Source organism: Aulostomus chinensis, chromosome 20 (assembly GCF_037954235.1).
Source record: "Aulostomus chinensis isolate RoL2024-O1b breed Wild chromosome 20, RoL_Achi_v1.0, whole genome shotgun sequence".
Taxonomy (NCBI): domain Eukaryota; kingdom Metazoa; phylum Chordata; class Actinopteri; order Syngnathiformes; family Aulostomidae; genus Aulostomus; species Aulostomus chinensis.
In genome coordinates, this window is record NC_141339.1 from 11,943,561 (window position 1) to 11,957,904 (window position 14,344).

Consider the following 14,344-nt stretch of genomic DNA (forward strand, 5'->3'; position numbering starts at 1 on the left):
CAGCTTCCTCCCACAGTCCAAAGACATCAAGAGAGGACGAGGCTGATTGATACTCTAAATTGACCGTAGGTGTGACTGTGAGTGTGAATGGTTGTCTGTCTCTATGTGTTGGTCCTGTGATGGACTGGTGACCTGTCCAGGGTGAACCTCACCTCTCACCTGAAGGCTGCTGGGATAGAGAGAGCCCCCCCCACGACCCTGAACAGGAATAAGTGGAAGAAAATGGATGGATGGATAGATAGATGGATGGATGATGCTGAATTAGAAAAAAAATCACAACATTTAAGTGTTCTGCGGGAAGGAGGAGCTTGTTCAGTCATCACAATGCGAAACAGAGGGGCTGAGAATGCCATGTGAATAGACTTTGATCAGCTGTATCTATAAATAACCGTACAGTCAACTAAGAATAGAAGCAATAATAAATGCCCTGCATTGTTTCAGCTTGCCATTGAGGATAAATAAAGAGCTCAGGTTATATTTGGGGTTTGAAGCCAGCAGGATCCTTTCACCGCAACATGGCTCCTGTCATATGGGACAATACAGTCAGCCAAGTTGGCTCTTGTTTAATGGCACTGCTGCCAAAGACAACCACTTATTAACACCATTAATGCTGCCTCTCCATCACGTACAGGTCATTTTTGTTGTCTTACACCACCGACACAGTCCCCTCGCTTTGATTACTCAGTTCACGGTTACAGTGCCAATCTTTGATTATTTTACTCTTAAGCACTTTCACTAGATTTGAACAGAGAAGTCAGCTGATGCTTTTAAAGTGACGAAATGAGAGAGCGATGAAACGGAACGACAGAACCCTTTAGACTGTGTTACATATTCATCAAAACACTTTCACTTCTTTTACTGTAGCTGGAACTGGCAGTCAGGTTTGTTGGGTTTATTATGATTAAAAACGAGCATTCAGATTTGTTTCATGGTATTCTCTCTTACTGGGTTGTGTATTTGTAGTGTAACTAACATTATTGTACTATTTTCTTTCCTTTTTAGCAGTATTTTTTTTTGTAAATGCACAATAATTTTTTTTTTTTTGCCGTTTTATGCATTATACCAGATTTAGCCTCAACTTGTTTTTTATCTGCAGTCCCTCAACTATACATTTACACAGATGTACAGAATGATTCAAATATACGGTAGATGGCATGAAGTGACACAGAATGAAATACCCACACATAAAATGTTTTTGTGCATTAAAAAGTGTTTACGGAAAATCTAGAACATAAATAGGATGATTTCACAACAATCAATTTTGACTGTGATGAGTCGAGATGAGATGAGATGAGAAATACAGCATTAGCAATGACAGGCTTTCCTTCAATAGTAGCAGAGTGTGTGTCTCTGGCTCTGGATTGGTCGTCTGTGTACACTCCTCGCAAGTGATTGAAATAGAAGGACCAGACAAACAAATGATATGAAAAGCAATATCAAGGAGGTACTGCAGGATTACGACCACCCAACAGCAACTTGATTGTTCTTCCGGTTAGTTACACAAGCGTCTGTCTTTTCATCATGTTGCTATTGTAGTTTCACCTCATTTTGGCTGCAATGTATATCAAGGTGCAGTTAGATATTTTTATTGTTCATGTCAAACCAAACAACTGGCTTCGTTTCAGTTTACTCTAATTCTTTCTCTAAAAAGTTTATATTCATTTGGTATTAAGGGAACTACTTATTGATTTTATTAATTCTAGTTTATTTCTTATCCAACATTCACCTCTGTCTCTGCGCCATGCTGTTTAATAAAGTTATGAACTCTTTTTTTCTCTTTTCTCATGTAAGAACGTGCGCTTCTTTACTTTTACTTGACGTAATAAGTGGAATCAGTACTTGTACTTTCACTTTTTACAAGAGTATCTGTACTTTACTGGAGTTATGAATGCGTGTGCTCTTGCCTCCTCGAGCCTGATTTAGCCTAATTCATTTAACGACTGTACGAGCGGCACTTGAAGGCAGCGTGTCTTCTTCCTCGAGCCTCCTGGAGAGATTTTTGATTGGCTGCCAGTGACATCATCCTGGCTGTTCAAGGAACAACCACCCCTCCTCCTCCTCCTCCTCATCCCCCTCCACTCTCCCCCTCTCTCCTCAACAGCCACAGAAGCAGAGAGCTCGTCCAAGCCCCGCCCACCGCGAGGCCGAACCTCACGGTACAAAACGGATGAAATTGAATATTAATGAAGACGCGCATTGGTTCAGACCGGCGTCAATCCCGCTCCGCGACCTCCGTAGGCTGGCAGACTTCCTTCATTATTATTTCAGGGTAGCGGGGTAAAAGTACTAAAAATGTTGCCGAGCCACAACACGGGGACGGAGTGAATGGAGGCGACACTGTTAGCGAGCGGAGAGAACACGTCCGGCTACTACCACCCGCAACACACACCGGTAAGCGGGAATACTGGGCAAGTTTGGTTTGTTGTTGAAATGCACTGTCATAGAGATTCCATAATTAATAAAATAAAAAAAAAATCATACTGGTGCAACCATTTTAGGTTGGTGAATGTTTTATTAATGATTTATTGATGTTTTATGACGTGTTTTAGTACAGCTTTTATATTTGTCAAATCCTTTTTTGATACAAATGCAAGCACATGTTTTTTTTTTTTTTCTTTCTTGAATTCACGAGCTTGTGAGACTGAATTTAACGTCAGGTCAGCTCGTCTCATCCTGTCAGACACATTAAATTCACGGCACGTTCCCATGCCGGTTTCTTCAATGAATTTGGCCATGAATGGTTTCTCTTTGTACCGGACCCGCACCGTGTTAAAGGCTGACAATGGCCGGGACAGGCAGGCGGTGCTCGGCGGGTGTCTTTACTGAACACGCCTGGATGACATGCTCCTAAAATGCTGCCATTGGTGATCTTAAGGAGTTGCCAGCACTATATGTTGCACCCCTACTTTCCATTTGGGGGGAGACCAAACTGCGGCGTAGCGTTGATGCAGTATTTTTTTTTTTTTTTGGTCACTCTCCTTGTAAAAGCATTGGATCAGACAGACTACAGTTATCACACATGGATGTGCAGCTTTATGATATCTCTCCTAGTTATTAGTGTTATAAGTCTGTCACCTGCAATTTGGGTGTTGCCACTACTAATAGTTGCCCTCAGCTGCCGTTTTTGTAGTTTGCATTTTCATCAAACACATCAAGACCGCTTGTGTGATCTCAGGCTGCAAATGCAAAATTCTCTGAACTGATCTAGCTCCATGCCTTGGCTTGTGCCCTGTCCCCCTGCAGAGCGGCGTGTTGACTTCTCCATAAACGTCCAGCAGCCCTCGGTCTCCCCATGCCTCCATCTCCTCTTGACGACAGAATTGTGGTGGCGCTGCCAAGGCCGATCCGACCTCAGGAACTCCAACTGCGCCTGGACACCAGCTACCTGGACTCCATCGCCACTACCAGCAGCAACAAGACAGTCATCAGCACCACCGTGGTGAAGATTCGGGCGACGGCCAATCTTGTAACGTATATGCCCTCATCCAAGGGCTCCACGCGCTCATTGTCGTGTGGATGCAGCAGTGCCAGCTGCTGTTCTGTCACTACCTATGAGAAGGACAGCCAGAGCCTCAGCCACAGCCAGGTGAGTGCCAGCAGCCCCAACCTCAGCTATGCTGGGCCGCCCACCCCCATGGTCAGCAACCATGAAGCATTAAGCGCCTCCAGCCTAACGCCAGGCACACCCAAGGCGCTGTCCACTGTGAGAGTCATTCACCCCAATGAGCTGGCCAAGCGGGTGACCTGCTGCCCCATGGGTCACCCCATAGGGCCCGTGCCTGTCATCATCGACTGCCGGCCCTTCTTGGAGTATAACAAGAGCCACATTCGGGGGGCGGTGCACATCAACTGTTCTGACAAGATCAGCCGGCGGCGACTGCAGCAGGGCAAGATCACCGTGCTGGACCTCATCTCCTGCCGTGAGGGCAAGGGCTCTTTTAAGGGCATCTTCTCCAAAGAGATTGTGGTTTACGACGAGAGCACCGTAGACCCCAACAGGCTGACATCAACGCAGCCGCTCCACGTCGTCCTGGATTCGCTGAGGAGGGAGGGCAAGGACCCCATCATCCTCAAAGGTAAGAGAGTGTGTCAAGGCTCAGGAAGGTGTGGCTGGCCCAAAAAGGAAGCAGAGAGATATAAAGTGCAATTTCACAGGCTTTAGTTCGACTCCGGAGGCAGTGAATCATTTTAGACGTCTGAGAAGAATGTGAGATTTAGCAGCGATTTAGGAGCTTAGCGGCAACACAAACTGATCTGGAACCAGTGTGGTTGCATAATGGTGCGTAGTGTTTGTGTAAAGCCTGTTAAACTTTGACCTTTATTGTTTTGGACAGCTGACCTCGCCTGTCAGCATACTGGTTGTAGATTTATCATCCTGTGAGCTTTGTACTGAAGCGTTGCAGCCGCTTTAGTGTTTTGCAGTTATAATGAAGTCTGCACACACACTCTGTTACCTCACTCTCTCTCTCACACACACACACACACACACACACACAGCAGCTTTCTATAAGACACATATGAAGTATTTGGCAGGAGCAGCTGTTACGGCAGCCTGTTGAGAGAGCTATCCCTGAGTCGTTGCCATGTTTTTGATCTGTTGTGTGTGTGTGTGTGTGTGTGTGTGTGTGTGTGTGTGTGTGCGCGTGCGAGGCCTGAGTGATATGTGTATGTGTGTTGTGTGGGGGGCTGGGCTGTGAGTGTAGCTGTAAGCTCACAGCACCTCCTTCTCTTCTCCCCTGGTCCTCCTGTGTTCTTTCATGGCCTTCTGCATTCTGTCTGTCGGAGGCTCAGTTGGAGGAACAAGCACAGACCGTCTCTCACTCGCGTGTCTGCATGATGAATTCTTGCAAAATACAAATCTTCTGTCTCGGATGAAGGGATCCAATGGCCTCATTATATCTACATTTGTGGTGGTGTTTCATGTCAAGGAAAAAATATTAGTCAGCTTTATTGGCTAAGTGTGTGCACATATACAAGGGATTAGGATGGAAAATGGGGAAAAATATCAAGTTGTATATATTTTGATTGATACTGCAACTGTTGATACCGTAACTGTGACTTAAGAATATTAAAAGGAGTCGTCTTTCTTTGTCGTTATTCAAATTTTAATTGAAAAACATATTGAGTTTATTATGTGTGATTTTTGGGGATCAGGGATCTGTAGCAAGCAAGAATCTTTTTCTTAAGTGCTGCAGGAATGAGTCCTAAACCATGGAAAGAGGTTGTTATACATCCTGATACATGATCTCAAAGTCACTGGGATTTTTTAATCAGTGTTAGTCAAGTTGAAGTTAACTGCCTGAAAAAGGTCTTTGTGTAATGCAAGCTTAAGATATTTTGATGTTAATCTGACAGCCTAAAATATGTCTGGAAAAACGGCTGTTGTTCATTTTGAGCTCTTTATGTTTTGAAAAAATTTGCGGTTATTAACAAGGGGCCAAACAAGACACAACGGTTGTGACTGACGCTAAAGATCGTCGCGCCAAAGAAGTGTGACATTTAGCCGCGTTGACGTTGTTCACGCGTCCTAGCTGTCATTTGTTTACAACATGTCGTTGGATTCGTACTTCTCTGTTTTTATTTGCATCTACTTCAGCGTTTACGAACCATATTAATACTAACTTCCAGGTTAGCTAATTACAAGTACGCACCTTCCCTGCGGCACGCTCTTTGCAACACCACAATACTTCTTTTAGATTGTTATTTTTATACACAGTTGGACTTCAGTTTTGCACTTCCTGCGATTTGGAGATCGCACTGCATCATAGTGTGATTTCAATAAAATTCCCACAAATTGTGCTGGAATCTCTCTAAGTACTTAAACAGAACAAACGGGTTGTGTGTTTAAAAAAAAACAATTTGCAAAGGTGTGAGTAAATGCTTCAATATCTTAAATATTACAACCATGATTCCTTGAGGTATCTGGAAAATATTTGGGCCAAGTGCATGGAATAAATATGCTATTATTAATGATAAATACTGTTGGTGCATCTGATGTTCAGCGTTGAATATAGAATATGAATAATAATAATAATACATAAAGAAACACCAATGCCATCCAGAAAGGTTAAACTTATTGTAAAAAGTATAATTGTTGTTACCTAAAAGTGGACAAAATCAATCCCAGGTATAAATCTTGTTATGCTGACATTTGTAATTGATACTCAATACAAACAGAGACCAATTCTTCTTCTTTTATTCATGGATTGCTGATAAGCTGAGAGGACAAATTTGGAGCATGCTTGTGTGAATTCAGCTTAATTTAGATAAATGTGATTATTTGCTCAGTTACCATCAGCTCTTAGTCACGATTTGTTGCCTGATACTGAAGTGGAACAGAAACTCCTCGGTCTCTGCTGTGCTACGTTTTTTTTTTTTTTTTTTTTAATGTCGGTGTCAGACGTCTCAAGAGTGTGTGACAGGCCGTGATATGGAAGCAGGAACTCAGCCACTGGCTAATGACAACAATCAAGAAACTTTGTCATGTTTTCCTCGATGAGTTACTTCGTGTACGTGAACTGGTTTCATCTCCCAGCGACGTGCTGTGTCGGCCCATTGTTACTTTCAGCTTCATCTGAAAAGTCTCATTTTATAAACTGAGTTTGACCCAAAAAGTACGATTGTGAATGCCAGCCAAATGTAGTTAATCATCCGAGTCCAGAACAAATAGCCCGCGAGAGACTGTGAGGTTGTGGGTGAAGTATTAGCGCAGCATTAGCGTTAACAGCTCTAGTACATTAGAATAACACCCAGCAACAAATGAGAACATCCACAGGACTAAAGTTACCATACTTTATTCTTACTGACTGAAAACAGATCAAATTAATTTGTGTAATGAGTCGGTTCATGTTTGATCTGACATTGGTGCAAGTACTTGGAATTCAAAAGAAGCACTTAAACTTTGTCCACAATAACAAAAAAAGTCATTTCAGGTATTAAAAAAATAAGACCAAACTGCATTTGAGGTTCCAGATGTGCCGCTAACGTTAGCTGCAGCTGCTGCAGGGAATTGGACATTCTTCAGCTTTTAGATGTATTTCATGTTTTACCAGGTGCTTCCTCAGGTTGGATGTGTTTGCGGTTTGCATTACAAATGTCACAGAGAGCATGTGCACCAGGTCCTGAAAACACTTGAGACCGCTTTCTGCTCACTCTCGCCCGAGCTTTAACTATTACTTATAACAGTTGTGTTTATTCAGAAAAGTTTCCATGTTTAAATAGAAAAACTTATATTGAAAATGTAGTTTCTGAATGTTGATTCTACTCAGTCTTATTAACTCACAATATCAGGGACCATAAAAAAATGATGATTTATTCAAAAACCCTTCCGTCGTTGTGTTGATTTCAGTGACCTGTAAAGACTTTCTCTCTACTATCACACTGTTACCGTGGCTTATGGTGTTATGATGAAAACTGAATGTGACAGTTGACAGGAGATCCCCACCTGCCCAGACTACCAGGGTGTGTGTGTGTGTGTGTGTGTGTGTGTGTGGTGGGGGTGGGGGTGGGGGGGGCTGCCTAATGACCTCACATAGCATGATGTCAACTCTTGCAATGTGAACAATACATGAACTGATACTGGGTGTGTTTGTTAAATGTGTGTGTGTGTGTGTGTGTGTGTGTGTGTGTGTGTGTGTGTGTGTGTGTGTGTGTGTGCGCGCGCGCATATGTGTGTGACACTTTCCACTGCTCCCTGCAACTCTGGTCCCAGAGGGGAAACTTGGGCATCAGAGGCAACAGGTGCAAACCAGTTATTTGGAGAAGTGTAAATGTCTAGTAGAGGCATATTTAACATTTAGTTCATCTTCAGTTTTGCTCCCTCTCAGTTGACTTTTACAGTTTGTTGTTGCACATCGAATTAGTATCCAAAGGGAAACATGTAATAACAGCTAAACTGCAGTAGAGGTTTCTGTAATATGTGTCAGAACCTCAAAGCCCTTTACAGCCAGTATGTGAGCCGTAGTTGTCCCACCTAGTTGTAACCTAATGTCTGCCATGTGGTGGACAAGTATTTTTAGCCGGGCGAGCCCTGTTGGGAATGGAGCACGCCGTGTTATAGTTACGTTTTTACCAAAGAACCACAGGCTTGTTATAAAAAGGCCAAGTGGGACTTCACCGCGATCACTTTCTTTGATTGCTGGAAGTCAGGAGCAAATGTCAGCGGTGTCTCCGATGAGCTCATGTCCCCATCTCTCTCTTCGCAGGAGGCCTTAGCTGCTTCAGGCAGAGCCACGAGAACCTGTGTGAGCACTCCCTGCACCTTCACGAAGGCTTGGACACGGGCGCAGCTGCTGGCCTGACGGGGGCGCTACCTCACTCCTTGCCCTCCACCCCGGATATAGAGAATGCAGAGCTGACGCCAATCCTGCCCTTCCTCTACCTGGGGAACGAGCACGACGCTCAGGATATCAACCTGCTGCAGCGCTTGAACATTGGCTACATCCTAAATGTGACCACCCACCTGCCGCTCTACCACTACGACACGGGCCTCTTCGTCTACAAGCGCCTGCCTGCCACCGACAGCAACAAGCAGAACTTGCGCCAGTACTTCGAGGAGGCGTTTGAGTTCATTGGTAAGAAACCATTTACATGGTTCCGCTCTAGAATGGACAGATGTTCCTAAGTTTCCCATCTTAACAGTTCCTCAGTAAATTGCCATTCTGCGATCCCAAAAAATGAATCCAAAATCAGCCAAACTGTGTGAAATATGCAGGGGCTTGCATGTTTTCAGCATCCCCCTCACCTGTAGGCAGGGTCACGGCAAAAAGTTTTTAAATTTTGCATTTTTTTTGTTGATGCAGAAGCCGCCCGTTATCTAGAAGTGACGTCAGTTTCCTGCTTCAGAGCCTCAGTGCACTTATTTTTACAGCAGGGGGCTTTTTTAACATTCTCGAAAATAAAGAAATTGAGAATTAAACATTCCAAAGTCTTCCTGTGATGTGGAACTCCTGTTATCACAGGAAGTAAATCAGAAACGATGAAGTAGGTGGGGTTGTAGTTAGAATTGGTGTATTTTTTCGAAAAATCAATCTTTTCACAAATGTTGCCAGTTCTCCCAGCGGTACCACTGAAAAAAGGTCGCAATTTTTAAGAAAACCCTGCACAAAATGAAACATTTTTGACCCGAGAATAACAATAACACCCTTGAACCGTGAGACTCTGTGTTATTAAAAAGTTGTTTTATTCAAATCATTTTTAGTATTGGAATGCTTAAAAAGGCCTCAAAAGCTAAAACTAGAGACATTTGTGTCTTGATTTATTTTGATGAGCTTAGAGGTTTCTTTGGATTGAGAACCAAAACAAAGATGGTGGATGATGAAGAATGATTAAGTACAGTATTTGAGACCACAGAATTATGTAGCTTATACCCAAAGCCCAAATAATTATAACTTCAAATAGCTGTACAAGGGGAAGTCATGATTAATGTCAAATATAAAGCATGTATAACTGGGGAGTTCTTGACACACGTCAGTAAGTTCTGCGGTTCAGTGACCAGTTTTAACTTCCTCTAAGCCAACTGTGTATTTATTGTTGTGTTTCCATGTTCTCTTCTGCAGAGGAAGCACACCGAGCAGGTATGGGCCTTCTGATTCACTGCCAGGCAGGTGTGTCGCGTTCAGCCACCATCGTCATCGCCTACCTGATGAAGCACACCTGGATGACCATGACAGACGCCTATAAGTTCGTCAAAACCAGGAGGCCCATCATCTCCCCAAACCTCAACTTCATGGGCCAGCTGTTGGAGTTCGAGGAGGACCTCAACAACGGAATAACGCCACGAATCCTCACACCAAAGCTCATCGGTGTGGAGACCATCGTGTAAAGCCAACACTCACTATTTTTCAAGTTTTGAGTGCGAGTAAGCCGCTATATTTTTCTTGAAATCTCCTCATGCTCATCTTTGACTCTATGGAGTACCAAAGCTCTGGGGCAGCAGCGATGAGAAATGCCAAAAAAAAAAATCCCTACTGTTTGGACCTGGCTGGCGTCCCTGAGGAGAGGACGAGCTACAGAGATTGAGGTAGAGAGAAAGTGAGGAAGTGGTCGGTCGGAAGTTTTCCACATGTGACTACAGAACGAGGACTTTTGGTTTGGAAACGGTATTCTATATGCTTGGGGGCAGTTACTGACAGTTCACGCTGTGGCGCACAGGTCATGTTTGCAGACTTCGGTGGGATTGGCCATGGCAGTGCCTGTCAAAAAAAGGAAAAACAAAACAAAAAAAAAACCTACCACAAAATAATAAAAGCTGAAGACATGTCTGTTGTGTGTTAATGTTGTTGTTCTATTTTTATACAGGGGTTTATGGGGATGACCATGACGAGCCTACAGAGGCTCACTGTGCAATAATTTCAGAGTGGAATGCAACTTGATCTTATATGTATATATTGGTAATGATGACAAAACATTTCCAGCTCTTTGCTGAAAAAAACATTTTGATGTAATGTAATTACTGTCGTTCAGTTCTATACTTTTATGCTGTAATATTTGGCACACGTGTACAAGAGACACAAAAAGGGTTTGTTTGTTTTGTTTTTTTTCCAGAGTGCAGCATATGGGTTATTATCTGTATATTTCCAAAATATACAGAACCACATAATTAGCTTTATTATGTCAGTATCTTAGTTTTGCCATTCCTGCATCCACATATGCATATATTTTAGCAATATATATTCCCAGACAGCCATAAAGGGTTTTTACTCACGGCTGCTGGAAGAGGAAAGTTTGAAATAACCAGTGAATATTGTAAAACAGGGCTATTGGTGATATTTAATGTAACAGAACAGAGGAATTTCACTGCCTGCTTCTCTTGTCTCCTCTGGTCTTTTATTTTTTTTCTTCTTGCGCCCGTTCAGCCATGAGCCACCTCTGTAATGTCTGTGTTTTCTTAACCCCAAATTTGTCTTCAGTTAGCGTCCGTCATTTCCAGCTATTCTACCGTAGCGGAGTTGAGGTTCAGACTTCTAGCCGGTGTGTAATCTTTTTCCCTGTTGTTGACACTAAGCTACAGTTAAGTGAGCACTTCTGCCTTGCGTATGCGAGCGCCGCCGTCACGTGCTGTTGTAGTGCCTCTATCAATGCCTTAATTCATGTGTCACCACTGGGCCTGCGCATGCTTTCATCACGTGCAGACGAATGCAGAACACACTCTGAAGGTTGTATCAGCCACCAGACTAAAGCGACCTGCTTTCTTGGTCTCTGTACAAATTAAAAATGACAGTTTTTTGACCTTTTAAGGATGATTTATGTCGGATGATTATGCAGAATTTGAGAAAAACGGCTTCAAAGATGCTGAACAGCCTGGAGATAAAAAATGCTCGTTATGTAACCGACTGTTGTGGTGACATTTAAGGACAAACCACAGTGGAGTATATGCACGCGTACAACGTTATCCTCTTGCATCTGAATATACTCACATATGTCAGTTTTTATACATTTTACTGTCTCCTTAGACTGTAAATTATAATATTAATAGACATAAAGGGGAAGATGATCTAGGTGGGATGCATGTGTTTTCAAGGTGAAATAACACCTTTTCAGCCACCTGTTCACCACCGAGCACACAGTATACAGATTTAAGATTCATTCGCACCGCTCAAAATTCACACGACAAAATTTGCTAACAAAGGGCTGTGAAAGATTTTTTTAAAATCCAGAAAAAGAAAAAGGAGCCCCGATGTTTACAACTGATATTTCACCGTTCGTACCGAACTGAAACGGCATTTTTGTTGGTGTGTGTTTTTTGCTCAGCCCTCCTGTAGTTGTTTGCATGAGAATAACGGCATAAATGAAGCACAGGGCTAGTACCAAAACCGATATATATAAATATATATATATATACATATATATATATATATATGTATATATTTTTTTTTTGTGTGTGTAATATACCCTCACTCAAAAAGCCATCAATACTGACACCCCACTTCTTCCCTCCCCAAAAAAGCGAGGAAATGAAGGCGAATACAAGTTTATAATAATAAAACTCAATTAGCTTCACAAATACCCCTCGTAAAATCATGCTATGCAAGCGAAACTGTAAACCGTTTGTGTGTGCGTGCGTGCGCGCGCGCGTGCGTATGTATGTGTGCGTGTGTTTGCTGCAAACATTTCAAGCATGATTAACTGTTTGAAGTCAGTGTGACGATTTCAAAAAAAGAAGAAAAAGGTTGTGTGCCGACGTGTCCTCTCACTGATATTTTCTGTTGTCATTGGTGTCAACTGGTGCTCCAAAATATATACGATAAAAGTTGTATAGTGACATTTACCACGTTTGTAGCTTCCGCATTTATATCAGTGATTTGCAAAAAAAAAAAAAAGAGAGAGAGAGAAAGAAAAATAACTATCTGAGCCAATAAAAAATAACCTTTTTCGTCTCATCTGCTACAAGCGCGGCGGCACATGGCTTTTTTTTTGTATGTGCTGACCTGTTTGATTGAACGATGTAACCGTTGTACTGTACATGAACTCTCTGGTTGGAAATATGAAGCATGCCGTGTGCTCCTGGTCTGTGAGGGACGCTCGCAGGCTCTATGGTGCTGTCTGTCTTTCCCTGTAGAGGTCATAGCCTGATTGACAGCTCTGAGAGGCTTTTTTTTTGTTTTTTAATTTTTATTTTGGAGATGTGGTTCTGTATTAGAACAACAACAACAACAACAACAACAAAATCATATTTGATGTGCACTCTTTAGACTTGTTTCAGAGTCTCTGTGTTGGGCTCCAGTGGAACGGGCTTTGCTCTACAATTCTCTGTATTTCTTTGTGTCTGTAGTCAAGCGTCTAGTATATACAGTATATAAATATATATCTATTTTCTTTGTATGCATATATTCATTACTATTTTTGCACTGACCTATGGACAGATGGATTTATTTTTTTCCACAAAGGGTGCTATAATAACGGAGGCCTTCTCCCACACCTTTTTGCATGACTTGCTCAAAGTTCCTCGACTGGTCTGTCATCTCTCCAACTCTTCTCCTACTACTCCTGAAACTGTTGCAACTGAAGCACTGTAATTTTGTAATCCCTACTTGTGAGCTTTGAAATAAACAAGGAGGCTTCAAGTTTGGTTTGGTGTCCTGGAAGGTTTTTTTTTTTATGTTTAAACTCTTTCTCTCTGTCTCTCTCTGTCTCTCTCTCTCTCTTGCTCGCTCATTTTTCCTGTTGAGGAGAAGCATTTCTTGAACCGCAAATAGATCAGCACACGTTTGTTAGCGCGTCAAAATATAAAATGCCCTGGATGTTGTTTTTTTTTTTGTATTTAAAGATGAAATGTTAATGAGAATGGGAAGTTTTTTTGGTGACAAACCCTCAGAGGAATATTATGGTTTGGCAGCATTTTGACAACTTTCCGCTGGTATTGTTGGTTTTATGGCCCGCGAGCGTCGCCGTCATAATGCGGGATCTATATATTTTTTTCCAATTGAAATACGAACCCAACCGTCTTTGTTAAACTACTCACAAAAACTTCCGTTCCGGAAAACGAGATCGTCAAACATTTACGCATCTTTTTGACCAGGTGCGCGAGTGGAAAAAGGGAAGCAAAATAAATAAATAAATAAATGATGAGTGGGAGCTTCATTGATGCTTCAGAAAAAAAATGCAGAAGTTAATGTCCCCGTAACAAAAGTTTAGCAAACAATGCGCATCTTTATTTCCACTGAGGTTGACAACCTTTTCACCACTCAGGTCTGTGTAGTTGAAACCTCTAGTTGTCTAAACTTTTGTTACACATGTAGCCTACCTTTACTTGCGATTTTTTAAAAAATGTTTTTGTTATATTCAAAAGAAGACGGACCTCTCTGTGGATGATATTCCTCAAAATTGTCTAAACGGATGAACAGCATGACAGGCAAGAAGCAGAACGCAGGATTTTGGAGGGAATTATTCCTCTGAACAGAAGAACGCATTTGCTTCATGAGACGGGAGCGTAGTGGGGGACAAAACCCCACACTTGTTTGCAACTCACATTTATTTTCAACATCCCTTTCACATCGTTCTATAAACTTCCCCTGGTTAGTTTCAGATGAAAGAAAACTCCAGGACAACGATGGTGTTATTGTGAACCACAAATGTTGCTGTTGCGGCTTGTTTCTTTTGCTTCCGAGTGACTTCAAAATCAGTTTGTGCGGCTTGCAGAAAATTAAAAGGATCAATAACATCAAATCGAGCCTGACGTGTTTTTTTGAGAGACAGAGACTCCACATTTGAACATCCACTAGTGGACCCAACCAGAGAAGTGAATTATCTGCGCTCCCCTCCATTGAACCGTGTGTCACGTAGCTGCAGGAGTTCTGGGCCTATATTTACTCCAACTTAGCTGGCGTGGGGAAGGGGAGTGTGA

General features: G+C 42.4%; 1 protein-coding gene across 1 annotated transcript; it reads left to right on the forward strand.

Annotated features, from left to right (window-relative positions):
- Positions 1-2,158: 2,158 nt before the first annotated feature.
- Positions 2,159-13,455, forward strand: dusp10 (dual specificity phosphatase 10). Its single transcript, XM_086190240.1, has 4 exons — positions 2,159-2,391; positions 3,244-4,076; positions 8,205-8,573; positions 9,558-13,455. Exons 2-4 carry the CDS (start codon positions 3,293-3,295, stop codon positions 9,821-9,823), a joined length of 1,419 nt encoding a protein of 472 aa, XP_086046366.1. The 5' UTR covers positions 2,159-2,391; positions 3,244-3,292; the 3' UTR covers positions 9,824-13,455.
- Positions 13,456-14,344: the final 889 nt, after the last annotated feature.